The sequence below is a fragment of the Pseudopipra pipra genome, chromosome 7 (genome assembly GCF_036250125.1).
Source record: "Pseudopipra pipra isolate bDixPip1 chromosome 7, bDixPip1.hap1, whole genome shotgun sequence".
Taxonomy (NCBI): domain Eukaryota; kingdom Metazoa; phylum Chordata; class Aves; order Passeriformes; family Pipridae; genus Pseudopipra; species Pseudopipra pipra.
Genome location: NC_087555.1, coordinates 17,079,958 through 17,094,433, shown reverse-complemented (window position 1 = coordinate 17,094,433; position 14,476 = coordinate 17,079,958). Strand labels below are relative to the sequence as shown.

General features: G+C 39.6%; 1 protein-coding gene across 2 annotated transcripts in view; it reads left to right on the top strand.

Annotated features, from left to right (window-relative positions):
• MTX2 (metaxin 2) overlaps positions 1-8,373 on the top strand; it is a 515,033-nt gene extending 506,660 nt beyond the window's left edge. For both annotated transcript variants that reach the window (XM_064660788.1, XM_064660787.1), the window contains 7 exons: positions 207-279; positions 2,911-2,987; positions 3,782-3,874; positions 4,633-4,671; positions 5,079-5,204; positions 5,789-5,865; positions 7,879-8,373. In XM_064660788.1, coding sequence (XP_064516858.1) covers positions 207-279; positions 2,911-2,987; positions 3,782-3,874; positions 4,633-4,671; positions 5,079-5,204; positions 5,789-5,865; positions 7,879-8,086 — 693 coding nt within the window. In that variant the 3' untranslated portion in view covers positions 8,087-8,373. The remainder of the gene's footprint in view (positions 1-206; positions 280-2,910; positions 2,988-3,781; positions 3,875-4,632; positions 4,672-5,078; positions 5,205-5,788; positions 5,866-7,878) is intronic.
• Positions 8,374-14,476: the final 6,103 nt, after the last annotated feature.

The following is a 14,476-nucleotide window of genomic DNA, read 5'->3' as shown; positions in this document are numbered from 1 at the left end:
ACTGAATCATAAACTGTTGTCTAGGGAAGTTAAAAAAATCTTGTTTTCCTTTACTTACCCTTCTTTCTTCCTAAAAGCAGTATGTAAGGAGCTATACTTATAAGAGTGTGCTAGGAACTAGCTAAAACAGTCAAAGGTATTGAAAACACCACATTTGTTTGTCACTGGTATATTAATGCTTTTTAAATGTGACTCTTTGTTTCCAGGCCTTTTTGCAAATGTGCAATCTGCCAATCCGAGTGGTTTGCAGGGCAAATGCCGAATACATGTCCCCATCTGGTAAGTGTGGCCTTCATTTAGATTACTATGTTATACCTCCATTTTGATACCATGGCAACTATGCCTTGTCTTGCTGATAACAGTCGGTCAGTGCTACTGTGTGTGGGTTGCCTTTCCCTCTCCTCCAGTGCCGTTTCTCCTCTGCAAACAATCAAAGCAGTGAAATGGAAAGTGATGTAGGCACAATGTGTAACCGTGCCTGTGACTGCAGTACCTGTATAAAGCTTTCAGAGTGTTCAGTGCCTGGTGGAAGTCTTCTCTCAAATGTCCTGAAGTAGAAAGACATACGTGTCTAAAAGGGGCTTTGTTCTGCATGCAGGGAATATTTCAGGGAATGCTGTTATATTTGTCTATTGCTGGATTGAGACAACACTGGAGAAAGGTTCTCTTTTGTTACCCTGTCTGGGAGATGACTGCCAGGATGTTGATACAGGAGACCAAAGGGTGCATTGTCACTGCTATGGGTGACAGGTGATTTTAAATCTTCCTCAGATCCATGAGACTGTCTGAAAAAAATCCAAACTGACCACCAAAAAATTAAGTATTAGAAGGGTAGAGAGCCTACCTTTTGCTGGAGGTGGCTAGTTGCCTAAAAATGTCCAGAGGCTAGCTTCAGAAAATTGCCTAAAAATCAGAGGGAATTACAGAATGCAGGGTGCAGAAGTTTTTTTAATCCTCACACTGTCCCAGATTTTTGTTATGTGAGGAGGTACATATTTACTGATTCTCTGTCTCTGGCTGATGACTGCTGTGTGGAAGCACCTGTCAGTATATGTCTGCCACCTCTATGGGTTCTGATGCTGCTACTGATATTTTTGGTTAACGCAGTGAAATGTGGCTATTTTAAATGTAGGTAGAATTAGATGTACTTTTTGCCCTTACTCCTGGAATCCATACTATTTTTATTTCCTTGCCTTGTTTCCTTTCTTTATATTGGTTTAATGATAATTCAGAGAAGGTTTTTATTTGTTCCCTTCTCCCTCCCCCCTACCCTCTGTCTCGCAGCAGCAAAAATCTGCATCTCATCATTTTGGGGGGAAGGTTATTTATCTCATAGTCATTGTAATGAGAAAACCCATTCTGAGGGACTCAAAAGTATGATACCGAACGATTGTCTTGATACGTGAAGTACAGTCTGACTGAAACCACTGAAGTCTGCAGCACAGAGGTCTGTGTTTCCTTCTGCACATGGAGTGTGTGGATGCAGATGAAGCCTTTGTTGGTATGATGCACTTCATTTATTATCCTTAGGCTTATTGAGCCAGTCAGGAGTGAAGCTTGTGATAAAAACCATGAGTGAATCTGATGTTAGTTGAGCTGGGCTGGACAGTAGGTTGTGTCTCAGCAAAAAGAGTGAATGTATTGCCAGTAACATATTTGCAGCCAAGCAGATACTGATCCTGCTCTTTGAACTGTCTGTTGAGAGTGGAGTCTGCCCATGATGAGAGGCAGGAAGGTAAAAAGGGTGCTGTGCCCTCTGCACTGGGCAGGCTCATTTACTGCCTTTGACTGGGAGGACATTTACAAAACAGCCAGCATTTATCTCCATTTTATGGATTTTTTCAATCATGTAAATCATCCTAAAAGATTTAGTCTTAAATATAAGTTTAGTATCTGTCAATTGCATTTGAAGATTTGCAGGAAAAGCAGCCTGGTTAGGGTGGATTGGAGTAGGAGCTCTCAGCTTCACGCCTTGAGAGCTGGGAAAAAGGGGCATAGGGCAACATCTGTAATGCTTCATGGCTTGCTGTGAGTGCAGGGCTTCCTCTTGTATCTTGCGTGCCTTAGGGCTTTGGCTTAGTTCTCAGTGTAAGAAAAGTTACCAAGCAGAGAAGATGATAAGCTGGACCCTCAGGGCTCAGCTTCATAGACTGAATACTAGCCTTAAGCTAGAATTAAGCTTTAACCCCATTTCGCTTCCATGATTTTGGAGAAGCTCCTTCTGTCTCTCTTCCCCGTGAGACCGTGAAGCTGAGAGTCTCATAGCAAGAACCTCTTCCTGATCCCAGGACCATGGGGGCTTGCAAATGCCAGCTCACAATAGAGAGTGAAAGCAGGGGCAGCCAACAGGAACTGGATGGCCCAGTTGTTGGAAATCTGAAGGACTTGAGGAGAGGGAAGAGTCAAGACCTTGCCTTGCTGAGTGTGCATTTACACTTCCCTCTGCTTACTTTCCTGGGCACAGTTCCACGTCTCCATCATCCTTTCAGCAGACCTTTCCCCACCAGTGGCTTAGCAGGGGCAGTGGGAATACATTGTGTGGTAAAACTTTTACTCAAGGGCTCTGTCTGCTTTCCTGGGATTTCCCAGCTGTACTTCAGAGTAACATTGAATTAAGTCTTTCCATTATTAAAATACGAGTCAATAGATCTCACTCAATAACTTTGAAATACACAATTGCAAGTATCACATGTAGAAGAGTTTCAGGAGGAGGAGGATCTATTTTGTTATTACAAACATTCTATGTATTTTATGTATGTTAGCTTTACCTGTGCTCATTTGGAAAAAAACCCCAAACAATCCAGCCACTGATGTTCAGGTATACCTGCAGTATTTAATTGCTTTGAAAATTGTTAATGGTGTTTTACAGGTTAAAATAGCTCTTACTACAGTACATTTCTCCTCTTACAGGCAAAGTACCCTTTATTCACGTGGGAAATCAAGTAGTGTCTGAACTTGGGCCCATAGTCCAGTTTGTAAAAGCAAAGGTAATAGTACGTTTTTATCACAAATTGGTGAATACCACGTTAATCTTGCTTATCATTGTGCTGATTTAGTGTGCTCTTCTGGAATGTTACTGAATTTGTTAAGACAGTATAGGTTTTAAAAGAAAGATATCATCAAATAGGAGTTTGTGAGGTGAAAATGTTTTTCTTTGTCATTTATGCAAATCCTGGAAGTAAATTCTATGCAGAATAGCTGCATACCAGTACCAGTTTCTGAGACTGTTTTTCTACATGCCTCATCTCTGGGTCTCAGAGCTCTTAAACCCAGAACTGACTGGTCTAGATCCTGAAGTGTGAAATAGTATTCAAATTTGCCTTTGTTTCCCCACTCCCCCAACTGTCCCCCCTATTTTAAAAATTACTGTGTTTTCACTGAGTGGTTGATGAAGTTGTATTACAGATGTAAATTTGTGTTTACTTCTTGTCACAGAGATACACTAACCAGGAAGCTGTGTGCTCAGTACGTTCATCTGTACTGATAATAGTCTGAATTTCTGGTAGATTAGCTTAGATCTTTTATAGATTAGATTAGTTATGTTATGATGATTTGTTTTTAATTCTATAGGATACTGTATGTAAAAATTTCATATGTAATTTGTTAACGAACTGTGTCAGAGTTATCTATGTCCATATAATCTATGTATCTATGTCTGTGTCTATGTAAGAGATCAGGGTCTGATTCAAAGCTCATTGACTTTAAAGATCCTTGGGTCATATGTTGTTGAATATTCCAATATCCTTTCTTACATGTGTGTCTTTTCTCTTTTCCCCTTTAGGGCCATTCTCTCAGTGATGGGTTGGATGAAGTCCAAAAAGCTGAGATGAAAGCCTACATGGAATTGGTCAATAATATGCTCTTGACAGCAGAGGTAAAACAAACCCTAGTAACTCCACACACTTACATAAGCAATGATAGGCAAGAAAGCTTTAGGATTTTTCTCTGTAGTGGAAATACTGCTGTTCTTAGATTAGGTCGTCAACTTTTGAGGTGAAAGGAGACAGGAATAAATTCTCTGTACACTGTGAAGTACACTCACAGGAATAAATTCTCTGTACACTCTGAACACTGCCTGCTGAAGTGTTCCTGTAGATACAAGTCATGTACAATTCCCCTCACCTAACTGGGGTGTGTCACCACAGCTGTAGAAGTAACTGACTGGAAAATGCCAGTGGTTCCTGGTATCCTACTCCAACTCACAGCTGGGCAGGCACCCCGCTATCACCTCCCATGGCGTGCATGCTCACATGTGTAGTGGGAGGTGTGGATTCTCTGCAGTTCGTGTCCCTGGCGAGTTAAGGTGACGCAGTCCCAGCGTGGGAGCAGTGTTGGAAACACTGGCAGGATACAGGTGGCTGAGGGGCTGAGGGCCGGTGACCTCCGTGCTGAGTTGTGGGCAGTGGGAGCGGACCTTTGATCTCAGCTTAGTGCTGGTGCTGGTGAAGTAAGGACTAGCAACTGGGCCTTTGCCTTCCAGTTTTAATTTCTTTTATACATTCAGAGGTCTAACAGAAGAAATGAAATGGAAATTTAATCTAATATAGAAAAGAAAATTCTACTACTGAAGAATGATTGTCTCTGTATTCTCCTTTATTAGGAAGTTTTAGTAAGTGTTCTTTCTCTTCCTAGCTCTATCTCCAGTGGTGTGATGATGTTACAGTAGAGGAGGTGAGTGGTTCCGCAGCATTTATCTTAATTAAAATTTAATGAGAAAACACTTTTGCTCACAACTGCAAGTCCCTGCTCATAAATGAAACATGGAGGTTTATACCATTAATGGTACAGTCTTTTCACTTTAATTTTGCTTGCATATACATTTTAGGGAAGCTGTGTCATTACTGAAAGTAGCTGACTGCAGAATAGATATGGGTTTTGTATATGTTTCTGAAATAATAGCTTTAAATAGTTATGCTGCATAGTACAGATTCTGTGCAAATAATTATGGCATAGACACAACTCCCTTTCTCTTTTACAGCTCCTTTTCTGCTAGAACTGTGTAAATATTAGCTGTTTTGTCAAGAGGTATCTGTATTTTCTTATATTGTAACACAGTACCTTTCTGTCTTTAAACAAAGATTACTCACCCAAGGTATGGCTCCCCTTACCCGTGGCCTCTTAACCGCATCCTGTCCTACCAGAAGCAGTGGGAGGTGAAGCGAAAGATGAAAGCCATCGGATGGGCTGGAAAGACACTTGAACAGGTCAGTATGAAAGGGGAAGCTTATTTCTTTACCCTGCCTTCTTTTTGCTTTTTTTTTTTAAAGGCTTTGGAAAGTAGCTGAACAGATCTATTAAAATGTATATTCTGTACTTAAAATATTATCTGGAGTCAGGTATTTGCCTTCAGTAGCAATAAATCTTAAATTATGTGCAATCCAGTGGGGTGGGAGGAAGGATATTTTACCATGAGTGTACATCTTTGTTGGTATTAGTTTAGGCTGTAGTCCTGAAAATAGATTGTAAGTCCTGTCTGCCACTTCCTGTATGATGTTAAGAGGCACGCTTTGCAGGATTGCAGCAAGTTTTAAGGTATGAGTTAGTGCCTTTCATTAAGTTTAGTTATAAATGTTATGGGAAGCACTTAATCAGAATTGCCTTACATCAAATGTTAGATTAAGTAACACTTGCCTCCTGTGTCCTTTTGACTGACTTTAACAGCTTTTGATATTTCAACATGGTACATTCATTGTTCCCACTGTCAGTGCAAATAGAGGAAGGAGGTTATTTTTTGCAGTGGCGAGATTTCCTGACAATATGGATCTTTCTTTCTTGTGTGTTTTGATAGGTGCTTGAAGATGTAGATCAGTGCTGTCAGGCTCTCTCCCAGAGATTAGGAACACAACCATATTTCTTCAATAAGCAGTAAGTTATTCTTTACTGAAATACTGCATCCAGGAATGTGAGATATAGGTATATACCCATGTACATACATACATACATATGTGTGTATATATATATATATATATATATAAAACTCCTGTTTTATTTTAATGCTGTGTGATTAATTGCAAAAATAAAAATATGTGACTGGAATCTAAACATGAAATTTCATAAATAAGTATTTAAAGGTTTTAAAAGGAAAGTTTCTGTAAGTTTGTTGGGTTTTTTTTCCCCATTTATGATTTAGTTTTTACTCCTGCTTGTCTTCTCTACATGATTCTACCACAACTTATGTAGGCTACAAATGTACACCTTTATACAGTCAATTTCTTATTAAAAATGATACATTTAAAGCTTTACTTTTATTTCTTGGGTAACATTCTCTACTAGAGGAGTGAATGTATGTTGTGCTGTCCTGATCTGGACAGCTTGTCTTGCTCTTAACACCAGAGGCAGTTCTGAATGAGCATGAGTTAACTAACTGAATTAGCATGAGCATGCCTGTGAGTTCTAAGAACTGGGGGAGAAGCCAGCTGGTCCACAAAGGACCAGATGCAAAGTCAAAACCAAGATTCGCATTGCCAGGAGAGAAAAAGGAAGTGACCTGACCTCCATGGGATGTCCTCTGCTCTCATCAGTTTCTTTCAATTTTTTACATTTTTTTCTCTGCAATAATTCAGTATTTTTGAAATGTTATGGACTTAAATAACATCACATTAGCTCCCTCTTTTCTCGTGTCCATGGATCAGTCTAGAAATGCACAGATCTGGATTTCACTTGACTACATTTGGACAGGGAGATGTCTTCAAATGGCAGGATATGGTCTTGGATACTTTTCTGCATTTGTCTTTGCCCCTTGATCTTTTCCAAGTTGAGACTAGGTAGGTAGTGTTAATTCAGAGGATACAGAAATATGCATTATAGAAGACAAGCTTAAATTGCATCTTCTCATATGATTATTAAACATAGTACCTCCTAAACTTTCCTTCTGTATTTCTAAAGAATTGTAACTTGGGGATTTTGTGTTTGTTGTTAACCAGGCTTTCTTGGTACAGTTTCAACCTTTAAGCTTTTTAGCTGTCTGAAATATTACCAAAAAAGTATGTGGTTTTAGTCCAATATTTTTCAGTCTGTGGCTTCTGGGAGTCTGTGGGAGGTAAATAAGAAAAGCAACCTGTTGCTGACAGATTTAACTTTGTCATACAAGAATACACATCTCCACTGGAGAGTGCTTAGTGATGCACAAATAAAAAGGCAAAAAAATTATCAGTTAGGAAAGCCTCATGCTGCTTGCCTTTAACACTTGTAAAGAGGGACTTTGAAGTTATTAATATGTTGGAAAAAAAACCTATTTGCACATGGGATACTTTTATACAAAGATCCAAGGTAAAAATTGAGAAGTCTTGCACCTAAAATAAAGTAGGACTGGAAACATTCCCAAAATATTTGTTTTCTTCTGTGCAGTTCCCTTTCACAAGAGATGTTTCCAGTTGCTGCCACCGTGGAACTCCTTTTCTTGTTTGTTGAATAGCTCCCAACTGTTGAAAAGCACAAAAAAAAAAGAATTAGGGGTCTTATGCTTCCACACACCTCCTCTTTTTTTTTATCCTGTGAGATAATAGTTGGGTTTTTTTAATATACATCTGCAAAGAAAAAGCAAAAACCCCAAAAGACCTGATAAGCATTTGTCCTTGTTACTGAACTAAAAGGTGGAGCATTGTTTGATACTGAATTGGTAACTCTGCCCAATCTAAGAAGTGTTATTTTCACACTTCCAAGCTCCCAAAAGCAAAGAAAATGCCATACTGAGAACAGTTAGTGTTCTGATATACTGTATACACAGTTTCCATGCAATTGGTAAGTTTAGTATTGCCTAATTTCATCTGAATCCTTAAATTGTATACCTATCTAAAGGTTATTCAGAACAGCAGGGTTTTTCTTGATCAGGACTTGCCTTCCAAGATACCAGTTCTTTTTTTCTGTTTGATTTTACAGACCAACTGAATTAGATGCTCTGGTGTTTGGACACCTGTTCACAATCCTTACTACTCAACTAATCACAGATGAACTCTCTGAAAAAGTGAAGAACTACAGTAATCTCACAGCCTTTTGTCGGCGAATAGAGCAGCAGTACTTTGAGGGTCATGATAAAGACAGCTCCGCAATTGCAGCCCGCTCTGCTAAGAGGTCCTTGCTGAGATAAGCATGGTGGTTGGGGTGGATCATGTTGCAGTTCTGAATTTTGTTCAATAAATTGATTTTGAGAATGGAAATGTGCGTTAAGCTTTTTGAAGCTGCCAAATCATTCTGGAGTAAGAAAAAATGTAAAATGCAGTTTTTGTGTTGTAGAATATACTGTGCATATTTCACCTGAAACGTCTGTATGAGCACTTGTGTTTTACTAGCCTGTATGCCACTGACTGTAAAGTGACCTTGGAAAAATATTGTATCTGTTTTAAAAAAAATAAAACACTTAAAGTTTCTCTCTTATCTTTATAAATGCCTTTCTTACGAAATTTAATGTCTGTGTAGTTAATGAGTGGGATCCTGGTGGGAGGACATCTGGAAGACAGCTGTATGGTGAACTAGTTAGAATTACTAGTTAGAATGAAAGGACTCATTAGAGATCTTAAAGTTTGTCTGCCTCAGCCAAAATTTATTCAGAGATTGGGGGAAAAAAAATGTCTTGGAGTTCTGCAGCAGACGAGTATGTGATCTTATTCAGTCAGTTCTTACTTTGTGTCAAAGTAGCTTCTGGCTGTGATTCCTTCCTCTTGTGTGTGTCTCGCCTCTGTTTTTATTTCTTGTTCTCCTTTGGGTTTTTGATTATAATTTTTTTTTCTTCCTATGATCTCCCATTTTTAGTCCTCTTGCTGTTTATTTAAGAAATTAATTTGCTAGGTAAGTGTCTGTCTCACTCTTTCCACTTCCAGTATGTTAATATTGCTTCTGAGCTTTGACGTACTAGATGTGGTTCTTGTAGGAAAGAGACTTGCTATGAGCTTGCATGCCTTGGTTCTTCTGCCTCCATGTTATCCCATGGTACATGTAGGCACAATGATACAGAAGTAAACAAATATCATTGTACTCCAAAAACCCTGGCAACATGGAACTTTTCAAGGGAGAGTTCTTGTGTGTAGGCAAGGACTCAATCTCACCAGTGTTCCTTCAAGCACATTAAATGGTGCTGCTCTGTTCTGCTTTGTCAGTTGTACTTGATGCTTTTCCAAAAGCTCCAACTACCCCAGGAATGTCCTGGTGGCAGAAAGAGTCCCTGTGCACTCAGGAAGTCATGGGCACAACTGGGAACCAGCTCAGACTGTTTGGCTAGTTGGAATCATTGTGTTTTCTTACAATGAAATATATTCTTTCAACTATATGCCTTAGTGTCAAAATACTTAATGGCTTGAACTGGTTATGCAATGGTCATGAGATTTTGGCTGCCATTTCCTTCTCTCTTAAGAACTGAGCAGAAAGAGCTGCATACCTTGTACTGGCTGAGTCTCCCTTGACTCTGAGGTTCCTGAACCACTACTGCTTATTCATCTTTTCAAACTAAAACCCATAAGCTCTTGACTGCTTAGTGACCATTTCCACTGTCAAAGTGGTTGGTAGCTGAGAACTGAGATATTTCTTTCAAACCTGCTTTTCTGCGTTAATTCAGCTTCTGGGAAAACTGGAAAAGAATTTGTTGTGTGTTTTTTTTTTTTTTTTTTTGAAAGAATATTATGATACATGCTACTTTGAGAGAAAAACACTCTAGTAGTATCCAAAGCTAGCAGTGCCATGGTGATGCGGAAATCCTGTGTGAAAACTGAAGTATCTTAATCCAGAGAATTAAACTCCTCTTTTACCTCTTGCTAATTGCAGAGCACCATTCATGAGGGAATATTTTAACCTAGCTTCTGTGGTTTTAGCAGTTCTGGTACCGGTAGACTGAGCTACAGCAGTAATTTACTTAATGGATTTCTAAACCATTAGAACTTCTAGGCAGTCTGAAAAAGTGCAAGTGGACATGTATTCCTCCTCTTTCAAGGTTGCAGTGGCCATTAGCCACCTTTTAACCAAATTTCTGCAATTGCTTTGAAACAGCATTGAATGAAACTGTGTTTTTATATTCTGGTAAGGTTGTGGTGAGGCAGAGCAAGCACTGGAAATACAACACCTTGAATGCTGAACAGAGAGTTACTGCAAAGTTCGTGTGGTAGCATATAGCAAGGTTTATACCTTCAGAGTACTAAAAAAAACCCTCACAGAGATAGCCATATGCATTAACCTGCTTTGAATGTCTCATCTAGAAAATAAATGCTGTGGAAGTGGTTGGGCAAAAGATACTGATCTCTTGCAAACAAAGTGTTTAAATCCACTGAGCTACTCAGACTACACTTAAGGATACAGAGGCAGGCAAATCACATGGAGTTTTCAATACTGAAGTGAGAGGACAAGCAGAGACTGAGCTCTCAAGTTACACTGAAGTTTCTGAAAGTTTAACCACCTTCCTTGTGTGTGAGTTGGATAACTTAATTACTAAAATTTAAATGAAAAGAAGCATTCCTTACTTCCCTGACTGAAGAGAATTCTTTTTATATGGCATGTTTGCTACAGGGCTGGTTTGTAGTTCAGGCTGCACCTCATTCTAGGCAATATCTAAACTTACAAGGAAAATCTTGGCTTTGCTACCAGTGTTGAAAATAGCTATTAAAATCCTAGCCAAATGACATACTTTGTACTTCATAAGTACAAGAAACCATTACGCTTTTTTAAATGACACTTGGTGGCATGATTAGTGCTACAGAGCAGACTGGGCTGAGCTCAAAGGACCAAAGCTCGGAAGCCATGCTTTAACTTTGGGAAGCTGCAGTCCTACAAAGGACACTGTGGCAAACCAGCTTGTGATTTGAAAGTGGCCAGAATCCCAACCACAGGTTACTTTATAATATTGGATCATTGTTTCCAGCTGACAGTCCTTTCAGATCTCCTGGTTTTCCTTTTCCTTTCTGAAGAAAGTTCTCCTTGACTTGGGAGTCTCTGATGCTACATTTTATGATGTGATGAGATTTCAAGACAGACATGTGAAGGGGCTTTGGTGGGAGCAGCTTTTCCCAGGATCTATCACTTTTCACATATCAGTTATATGAGTGCTGTTAATGAGATATTAATCTGCTGTTTTTGCTGACTTTTATTTCCCCTCCTCCTCCCCAAGGAAAGAAAAATAACCTGGCAATCTCCTGCCTCTCAAATGTACTTAAAGCTCAGTGTTGTGGAAAGAAAGAGGCTATCATAGCCATACACGTGGAGAATGCTGCTGTGCTGCACTTAATGATGCCTCTTAGGATCAGCTATGCTGCTAGAAAACACTTCATTTCCTGTGGCTTTCTTTCTTTATAAGCAGAGTGCAGCTCCAATGGCTCTCACAACAATTAGCACCCACTTGTTCTGCAGGTTTGAAGTTTTTGCATTAGTCAGGTTGAGAAATTCATGGTATTAATCATGACTGAAGTTGTTATTTATCACCTGCTGGGTGAGAAATAATAATTTTGGCACTACTGGGGCAACAGGCCAGAAGTACCAAATTAAGTAAAACATCTAAACACCAGCAAGGATCATTTCTCTGATTAATGAATTGTTACAAAGAAAAAATGCTACTTGTTATCTGATCTTAGGAGAAAAGTAGGAGTAGGAAGTAAAAAGCATTAGCAAAGTCAGGATGCAGTTTGAAACTTTCCTGGCTGATCTCTCTTCTGTCATTTGCTGACTGCTAACACACGCTCATCCGCTCCACAGGTTTGCAATACTTGGCTCACATTCCCAGTACCAACTTCGTAAAAAGTAGCATTTGGCAGTGAGCTCAAGGCCCATTATGTAATTGCCTCAAAAGAAATGAAATGACTTTAAGCTTCTAGGGCTTGTCTAGACTGGAAGGTTTTGCCATAGGAACAGTTACCAGCCTGGCAAAATACCATTGTGTGAACGCAATAACAGAGGTTCAGGAAAGAAAATCAGTGACATCAAATAGAATGAAGTTTACACCCAGGTAACTGTATCCATACTGAGGCCATTAGTCACATATGGGATTAAAAGGGCCCACAAATGACAGCTGCCTGATCAGAAGTATTTCACATGTAAATACAAAAAGCTTGAGAGACCCCTTTTGGCTCCAACTGATTCATTATCTGGAAAGAAAGTACAGGCTTTTTCCATAGGGAACATCAACATTCTCATCTATTGCTGCTATTCCCATCAAATTTGCTACTACTTGAGAAAAAGAACTTCCCACTGTTGACACAGATGGACTGCTATCCATGCCACACATGACACCTGTGGCAGCCAAAGTAACTCCTGTCTACAAGCCAATGTGCCCAGAAGCTGACTTGAAACAATGAACTGACATGAGAGGTCAAGATGAACTCACCCCTCTCCTGTTGGGATTTATGTTGACAGGAACCCAGTTTGTCAATAAAGATGTTTTTGTAAGAAAGCTTTATGTTACATAAATGCTTTCTAACCTAGATTTTTTTTTTATACCTAAAATTTTATTCTGCATTTAAGAAGAAAATAAGAGATCTTGAGAATGTATGGCATGATGGTCACCTTCCCTACAAGCACTGCTCAAATCATCGATCTTCCAGGGTTTGTGTTCTCAGTCCAGAGACAGATTTGAAACAAGAATGAAAAGGATGATAGTTCATAGAAATTATAAGCAGCAGCTTATAAGGGCTTGTTGCAAATAAAAGACCATCTTCCAAGGCTAAGCAGGAAGCCACCAGAAGGTATCTGAATGAACCTTGTTGCAGGTGCCATGGGGAGGAACCAGTGCAGCTTAGCCATGACAAATTCTGTAGAGCTGCATAGACCAGTTGTCACCTAGCTGTTCTCGTCGAACTGTGGCATGACCCAGCCCCCAGAGTATCTACCTCTTCCAAGTTTGTCTTCTCTCAGCATGAATTTACATTTTCTATCACTTCTTCCTGCCAAAAATTTGTCAACAGCAAGTCCACATCCCTAGTCATACATTTCAGGTTGTCCATCTCATAATCTCATGGGTGGTGACATCTCTGTTTACTTTTAGCTACAAAGTACAATTTTGGCTAGGTTTACTTGACTCTGAAGATATCTATTTCTGGTCACACCATTTTCTCATTGCTGAGATCAACAGTTTTGTCATCAATGCACAGGATTATTGCCTGAGATTATCTTGTGAAAATTATCCTTCATCTCTCAGATGTTACCACTTGGACTCTTAGATTAAGGGCTGGCCACTTTCTTTTCTTGTCGAGATAATGAAAACTTCTCTTTAGGTCCACTGCTGTTTCTAACTTAATTCCTGTAAATTCCTCCCTAAAAGTCCTCTGCAGTTTTTACCAGCTCCTTCCCTCAGAAGTGCATAGCACCTTGATATACGATGCCTCCTAGCTAAGAAGTGTATAGCTGAGATTACTGACTATCACCACGATCTCTTTTGTTTGCAGCTTTAAGTCTGTGTTGTGGCATGTTTAAGGAACCAGTCGATGAAGATCAGTTAGTTTGGGGGCATTATGGGAAGGGTTTGTTTTTATCTACTTAAAATAAACTTCTTTCCAGCACATTTTGTCATAGGTTATAACATGTTGTAAAAGACAGGTAGATTTCTTCATATGTGTGTAAAGACCACAGACCTGACCGTGACTTGTATATTACATGCAAATGTGAGTGCAAAGTCTTGCTGTTATGCCAAAGCACACTTGAGGCAAAGCCTAAAAACACTGCTGTGGAAAAGGCTGCCTGTCATCTGATGGAAATGCTTTTGACACACACAGGACAGCTCCTGCAGACCTGTTTCTATGGAGGCGCTTTCATTTGGTTCAGTGCATCTTCCTGGGGTCTGTCCTGCTGCCCCTTCTCCCTGATATCCTTTCGTGATTTCCCTGCCTTTTCTGATGCTTCAGGATCATTCTGCACTGAGAAAAGGAAGGGACCCACTCTGGGAAAGGTTTTCACACCTGTGGACTTTATTCCTCTCTCTGCTTCGAAAGAGATTCCTTGTGCCAGTAAACTCACTTGAGTGCGACTAGAGAAACAAGTGTGCTTTCTAGGATGGTTTAGGCAAAGAGAGTCATCCTGCAAGCTTTAGGCTAAGATGCCTGAAATTTGCTTTTCTAACTCAGTAATCACAAACAATTCCAATAACAAGGTAATTGGTGTTAACTGGAGTTTTTTTGAAGCTTGACAAAAGTCAACATTAGAAAAATGGAAAGTAAGATTAAAATCCATATAGGTAATACAGTTCTGTCCAATTTTTTGGCATTTTTGTATTATAATACTAAAAAGAAATCAATGTGATTTACTGAGAAGCAGGATGAGAAAAGCTTGGAAGGGCAAGAAGCAGATTCTTCACTCCTGAGGGGCTTAAGAGGGCAAAATGCTTAAATGAGGCTTCCAAAAAAGGAAAAACTAGTAGCAGTAAGAAAATAGAGTTCCCTTTCAGTCCTTAACTCAGCTGAGTGAGCTTGTCAGTGTATTGTCCTCCTAACTGCAGTGATTTGGAGCCATCTCTTGCACTGAAGCCAACAGAAGTTGTTTGATGCATCTCATTTGAAATGTCACTGATCTGCAA